The sequence below is a fragment of the Apostichopus japonicus genome, chromosome 20, assembly GCF_037975245.1.
Source record: "Apostichopus japonicus isolate 1M-3 chromosome 20, ASM3797524v1, whole genome shotgun sequence".
Lineage (NCBI taxonomy): Eukaryota > Metazoa > Echinodermata > Holothuroidea > Aspidochirotida > Stichopodidae > Apostichopus > Apostichopus japonicus.
The window spans coordinates 17,856,315-17,864,293 of record NC_092580.1 but is presented as its reverse complement, the minus strand read 5'-3'; the positions used below and the strand labels follow the sequence as shown (position 1 = coordinate 17,864,293).

At 36.7% G+C, this 7,979-nt stretch overlaps 1 protein-coding gene across 1 annotated transcript in view; it reads left to right on the top strand.

Annotated features, from left to right (window-relative positions):
* Positions 1 to 270: 270 nt before the first annotated feature.
* Positions 271 to 7,979, top strand: part of LOC139960930 (uncharacterized) — a 54,782-nt gene continuing 47,073 nt past the window's right edge. Inside the window, exon 1 of the mRNA XM_071959641.1 lies at positions 271 to 2,605. Within this exon, the coding sequence (XP_071815742.1) occupies positions 2,574 to 2,605 (32 nt within the window). The 5' untranslated portion in view covers positions 271 to 2,573. The remainder of the gene's footprint in view (positions 2,606 to 7,979) is intronic.

Here is a 7,979-nt window from a genome sequence, read left to right as displayed (position 1 = left end):
CAAATTACATTTGCTGGCACATTTGAGATCAACCTGACTGTAAAACTTAAATCTTTTGAATGAAGGTAAAGTCAGATCATAATATTTTCACATCATGAGTCTAAAATTTAAATTATTCCTTTGTCTCAAAAAGTGAATTGCATGAAAGCCAATCGCAAGTCAATTATAGTGACCAAAATAATGAGATGTTTAAACACATGCTTGGGCTGTAAGTAATCACATTACTAATTACAGGGTTGTTCTTTAACAACTTTTTATCTCAATAAACATGTTAACCATTGTCTATGGATATAAACAATTGATATAAACCAACATTGACTGAGGCATAAGTAGTGCACTTCTAAGAAGTGCAATCAATTTACTGAACACTTTACATGCCTTGGACAGACATAACTGTGATGATCAGATCTTGATTGACTCCTCAGTAATGAGAGTGGTTTGAAGTCGATCAACAGCAGTCTGCTGAGGTTTTGCCTCTTTCACAGCAAATCCACTGAAGAGACAATGTTTAGTAATACAGTGTGTTCCAAACAACTAGAACAACATAAAAAAAAATCCTTATGAATCAGTATTTGTTATACCTAAGTATACTGGCCAAATGACGTCATGTCGTCTATGTCATAACAAAGCACATGGTGACAATTCAGTCTCACCAAGGTTCACCCAGTTTACATCAAACACTTACGTAAGCAGTGTGGCATCTGGCACTTTTGAGACAACACATTCTGTACACTCCAATGATAACTTGATATCGTTTTCTCTGAACCATGCTCCAACATGAAAAGTCCCGAGCGACTGTTTTGAATTGAAATGGTACAACATTTGATTGATTTGTTGTCTTCCTGTCACAGTTTTACAGATGTTCTTAAACTTTTGACAATTATCAGCAATTTGACAGGAATAATCATGTTCAGTTTTATGCTTAATGCACCAAACATGGATAAGTGGACCCATTAACCACAAACAAGTAGGATAATGGATCATAAAGTGATGCTTTGCAATGAGAGAACAAGTTGGGAATATCTCACAGAATTTAGAATGATTAGGCGCGTATACGGGGGGGGGGGGGGATCATTTCTTGATATTGATCCCATCTTTTTTATAGTATCCGTTATAAGAGGTTTTAATATTTGCACACCAATAAATTGAAATAAATAGTGTCTGAATTTTCGAAAATTCCCTGACCAACATTCTTCATCATACTTCCCTCTACTCGTGCAATTTTGACCAGTTTGTTAGGGGTTGAAGGAGGTTTTTCTGTATTGGTTGTCCATAGATGAAATTTTGTGCAACATTTCAGGTATGTTTTGAAGTGAATTTATTCACGAGAAATATTTTCAAATTCTGAACAAATAATAGGATTAACACCTTGAAAAGTGGGGCTGAAGGGTTTTGAAGGGTAATGATCCACAGGAGATGCGATGAGGTCGAACATGATGCGTGACTGATGACAATCTTCAAAGAGGCTACGGATGAAAAAAAAAAAAAAAACTATTAGGAAATACTTGGTTCTCAGGCAAAAGTGTACATCTGGTTGGTCATTTTCAAACCCGGTGATCTGGGGGGTATCAAAACCAGAAATATTCTTGTACGCTGCCGATGGTGGCGCTCCGATTAGAAAGTAATTAGTGCCCCCGGGTTAGAAAATCCAGGATACGTGTCTCATGATGAACTGCAAAGAATGCTTGTACAATTAACCCATGAATTAGTTTAGGTGAAAATATTGTATCCATGCAATTTAATAACCTCATCAACAGCTCAGATAAGACGTGTCCCTTTCCTGTAAAAGATGTCCAATAACAAGGGGCAAATGTCTTTTTAAACACCAAGATTGCATCTATCCTTTTGACCAATAGCATTGCTCTGTGATCATAACTTGATTTGCGGAGGCTTGTTTGACTTTTCCGTTGATCCATAGTCATGAGTTGTTTTTCTTTATTTAGTGAAAAAAAAATTCAAGTAAAAAAAAAAAAAATCAAGTGAAAAATTGATAAGTAAAAAAAAAAAATGACAAGTTAAAAAAAAAAATCCAACCAAAGAATTAATCTGTCATAACAGATTATTTAATCTGTCGTAACAGATTATTTAATCTGTCGTAACAGATTATTTAATCTGTCGTAACAGATTATTTAATCTGTCGTAACAGATTATTTAATCTGTCGTAACAGATTACTTAATCTGTCATAACAGATTATTTAATCTGTCGTAACAGATTATTTAATCTGTCGTAACAGATTACTTAATCTGTCGTAACAGATTATTTAATCTGTCGTAACAGATTAGTCTACGCCAGGCGATGAACGACGAAAAAACACACACGAGTATTGAAGTGTAAAGAATATATTTACCCAAACCCAAGCCTGGGCACGAGCAGGGTATGAAGAGAGAACTCCAACACAATAACGCTGAACAATACCACGGAGAGGCGTTAACTGCCACATCACAGTGCACGCTGCACATGCAACATTATACAGTAGCGCATAGCGCATGATATATTCCACTTACCGAACAGTCAGTCATTGAAGTAAGTACGTACGTGTGCATAGCCAGTAGGATTAGGAACGCCATCAGTGATGCATTTGTATTTCGGCGTGTGTTTTTCCATGTAAGTTTAATGTTGTATTCGTTTGAAACATGTTAAGTTAGTTATACATGTTAAGTTATACTTTTCTGGTTAGAAAGACTAACTTTAAGCCTAGATCATCGGCTTCATGGATGTTCAGAGTTAGTCATAAGTCTACGAACAACCCTAAGTTGCCTAACGTTACAAACAGCTGTTACCGGGCCTGCCCTAACCATGAATGATACGAGGGTCTGTTCACGTTAAAGCGCCCAAATTAGCATGAATGGCATATGGAGCATTGTGACAAAATAATTAGAGATTCTAGAGATACAAATATTCCCCATGGAGAGAGTCCACCTAGCTGTACCTATACCATAGCATAGACAATTTCCTGAGATATGCATATATATATGCTCTAGGCCTAGGACTCCCAGAAGTGCCGAAATGTGGACGGAAAGTGTTGCCATTTTCAAACTGCACAATTTGTACTTTGATCTATTCTCAACTCCAAAAGAGGATTACTCCAAATTTTGTCATGATTGAACTTTGTGGCTATAGGTTCCCTCTCATAAATATTTCAGAAAATTTCATCGATGAATTTGCTAATTATTGTGAAACTGGCAGTGTTTCGGACATCACTTTTTCCGTCCACATTTATACACCAATTTATGAGTGGCATAGTTTGGGGTTAAGTAACAAATGTTGAAAGTGGTGTGCCTTTTCAATACTGTCATAGTTGTGTCAAATAAAATATATATCAGATGCATGTCCATTCAGCCACATTTTACTACATGATAAAGTTAAACAACATGCAAAATGTTTCCGTCCTTATTTTGGTGATGTCCGAACCGACATGAAGCAACTAATATATGAAGTATGTTAAAACTCACAAGACTGTTTTGTTACTCTAATTAAAGCATAAGTACTCCCTCAACTACAGTATGTACATGACACATTTCCACTCATCCGTTTTGATTTTATAACCATTTCAATTTTCCGTCCATGTGTGTGATGTCCGAAACACAAGTGATGTCCGAAACAAGTTTTTATTAATATTGCTTTATGTTGCTTGAAAAAAAGACTCAATAGATGAGTACTTCATATATTATGACAAGTTCTATTGTTACAAACATACATACTGCACTACTCAAAACTTTTTCCATCTTTACCAAATATTATAGCAAAATAACCTTAAAAGTATGTTTCGGACATCACCGTGTGTTTCGGACATCACTTTTGTGAATCCAACATATTGTAAAACAGCACTAGTTTCAACTGAATGATTCAATTGGTTGATTTCAGTGTGCTAGAATACACTAAGATCCTACAACAGAATGCTTCTTAACCTTTGGTGTCATTTGACCAACATGTATTCATCTTTTGATGACTTGTGACAAGTCTATGATATTCTACATATTTGGGTATGAATGTTACTGGGAACATCAAATTACTTGGATTTTTCTAGAACTGACATCATTAACACTACAATTTTCCATCATTTAGTACTGAAGAAGTAAAAAAAACGTTTAGTGCATTTTGTTTCTGACATAACATGTATCAGGATGCCATCACAGTATACAGTACTGTACATTAGAAAGTAATGCTGCAATTGTCTGCTATAGCTTGAATCAAGCTATTTGTCACAACCATAGAAAGCCTATTTATAGGCTAGAAGAACTACATCAAAGGGCACCTGGGTACCATGCATGGACTGTCATGTGATGTGTTCCAGCTTTCTTGGCAGTACCAATTTGATATTTCCCAATATCATATTGAGAATTGTAAAGTTAATTACACACAATTGGAATAGGCCTAGACGAGTTTTGTAGCACAGTAGCTCATGTTTCTATCACATCGGTCTACAGCATAGTATGTCAACGGGCCTTATACTTAAATGTAAGTTTAGGCCATTAGCTTAAATCATAACAATCTTACAAAGTAAATCATTTAATTCATATGTGACAAGGAGTATTTGTACAAACCATGAACACTTGTTTTTCACATTATAATAGCCAAGGCATAATGATGAATCTCAATAAAGAAGGATATATATGAAGTGCCATATGTGACAATATTATATACCATATATATTGATTATAACAAGTAATATATATTGGTTATGCAGTAATATATATGACTTATGTTTGTTCTTCATATATATACGTTATGCATAACCTATATATATTGCATATCATATATATATATCGCATAACATATATATATTGTTCGTTATAACCTTTATATATTATATACTATTTTGTCATGTTCGGCGCGGTAATATATATAGATTATAAAAGTGTGAGTGGCACGCGAGTGGGAGGAGCCGTTATGCAAATCGCGTTTGCGAGCACCATGTGTACGATCGGTAATGTTGATAAACTTTTTCGACGGAGTGCGGGCAAAAGGACTTGTATAGTATTTTTTTTTTATTTTTTTATTAACTTTATTCGTAACCAGGGGTCCTGTCACTGGTAAACCAGTGTTCTCCCCAGGATCCCTGCACATATAAAACATACAAAATATAACAAACAGAACACATAAATAAATACAGAAGATATAGATATAAAAATATAAAAAATATAAAAAAATAAAAATAAAAAAATAAAAAATATATATATATAAAAATAAAAATCTAATTCGATTTCAAAGATTCCAGAAAGCCAGGCCATTTTTAATTGCACATTTTAGTTTATTTTTAAAGGTATCAGTGTTATTGCACATACGAATATGCCGAGGCAGTGCATTCCATTGATTAACCCCATGGCAAGTTTGACGACGTCTCCCCCAAATAGTGTTGGAATGTGGAAGGCAGAAACCACCAGAGGTAGAAGCTCTTGTGGCAGATTCACTCGAGGAGACATGGGCATACTTGTCACAGAGATAGTCAGGAGCAGCTGCTATGTGGATTTTATGCATAAAAACCTGACGGTGATAATTCCATCTTTGCTCTATAGGGATCCAGGATAGAGCTGAGAGAACATCAGCTGTAGGTGCAGTCCTAGGAAGATCTAGAATAATTCGACCAGCTCTTCCTTGCAGAGATACCAGACATTTTTTATACTTGGCACAGGTGTTAGACCAGGTACAACTAGCATAATCAAAGTGGGGGCTTATCAAACTATTGTACACCATAATCCTGTATTTGTGTGGAAGATACTTCTTAACCCTCCCAAGTATCCCAAGACGGCAGGATATTTTCTTGCAAATCATAGATAAATGGTCTTTGAAAGTTAAGGTACTGTCCAAAAGCACCCCAAGGTACCTAAAAACATGAACCTGTTCTATATCATGTGAGTCATAATGGAGAATGAGAGGGTCAGCTCTCTTCATCATGGTTGGTGTGCCAAAAAGCATACTTTTGGTCTTTTTTACATTCAAAGTCAAATTGTTTTTGACCAGCCACTTGCCAATCAGAATAAGATCTGTAGAGAGAACCTGCTGTATTTCACTTATTTTCTCAGAGCTATAAATAACAGCTGTGTCATCTGCATATAAAATTGCCTGGCTTTCACTTGTGGCAGATGGAAGATCATTTATGTATATAGAGAATAGTAATGGCCCAATGATAGATCCCTGTGGAACGCCAAATGCAATTCCCATCATATCTGAATACTGGTTCTCAATCTGAACAATTTGGTATCTGCCCGCAAGATAAGAGCCGAACCAATCCAATGCAGAGTCAACAACTCCATATGACTGAAGTTTGTCAAGCAAGATGTCATGATCAACTGTATCAAAAGCTTTTTTAAAGTCAAGGAACAAGATGCCAGTGTAGTTCTTTCTTCCACAGGCACCGTCCATGTTTGACAAAATATCATCAACCACATAGCTGAGAGCCGTAGTAGTGGAGTAACCAGGTCTGAAGCCTGATTGCCATTTGTTAAGGATCTTGTTACTAGTTAGATACTGATACAGTTGATCATGAACAACTCTTTCCAAGATTTTTGACACAACTGGCAGAACTGAAATAGGTCTATAATTGTCGACCTGACTGCGTGTCCCATCTTTGAAAACTGGTGAGACCTTGGCAGTCTTCCAGTCAGAAGGGAAAACCCCATGAGAGAGTGAGAAGTTGATGATATAAGTAAGAGAAGGAGCAATATGGGAGGCAGATAGCCTCAACAAACGAGCACTTATGTTGTCAAGGCCAGTGGCTTTCCCGGCAGACAGGCCCTTTAGTTGCTTCTCAATCGAGTCAATGCTAACTGTCTGGAACCGGAAATTACATAAAGTATCATTTGTGGAAGGAGTGTGGGGTCTAGAATCGAATTTACTAGCTAGCTCACTTCCAATGTTAGCGAAAAAATTGTTGAAGACATTAGCAATTTCACACTTGTCATTAACAACAATACCATTATCAACTATGCTAGCAATGTTATGGTGTTTGCTACTATGCATTGCTTCTTTAAGGGTAGACCATAATTTAGAGGAGTCATTTTTAGTGTCCTCAATTTTGGTTTTGAAGTACTCACATTTTAGTTGGGAAGCCAGATTATTGAGTTTGTTTCTACATTTTTTGTACCTGGCCCAAGTGTCCAGTGAACCATGTTTCTCAGCGACCTTCTTCAGGTGATCCCTCTCCCAGGTCATCGAGATGAACTCATCAGTGACCCAGGGAGTGTGCTCACCTTTAACAGTCACAGTTTTCAGAGGTGCATGGGCAGCACTAGTATAGTACTATACTAGTGCTTCAGTATATACCTACACTGTACTGCAATAGAAGAATAGGGCAAAAGCTACGTTTATATCTGTCCGCAATATACTATCGAACCTTTCAACCACTGACCTATAACACTCAGTGCTTGCAACATGTCGAATAACTTTACGGAAAGCGAGTTTTCTTCCTTAGTAAATAGGCTTGCTGAGCCTGTCGCAAGACAAGTAATGAGAGTGGTGGGAGATCGAGAGCGTCCAACAAACACTAACAGGTAGGCTTAGCCTAACAAATTGCATAACTGTACTGGAGAGTTAGCCCAACTGCAGTGTTAGTACTAACTTGTCTTAGGGGCCCCTAGGCTAGGCCTAGCCCTATAAGCCTAGGCTAGCTATGGTAAAGTGATATATAGCCTAACCAGTTAGCCTATGCTAGTGCTAGTCCATGACCTAATTACCGTACATTACACAAACCTTCATATAACTAGTATGATTAAGGTTTGTGTAACATACTGTAATTACTAAGTTAGGCCTAGGCTAGGCCCCTACAGGGCCCTAGGTCTTTGTAGAGGCGGAAGCACAAAATCACATTTAGGATAGGCCAAAAAAATCAGCTTTTCAAGAAAATTCTTCTCAAAATAGGAAAGCAAAACTGAATCAGGGTCCCAATTTATGACCAAGCCATCAGACTCATTATTAAATGAAAATAAATTTTAAAAGGCCAAGAAGAAAATGAAATGTTACTTAAATTGTATCAAAGTTA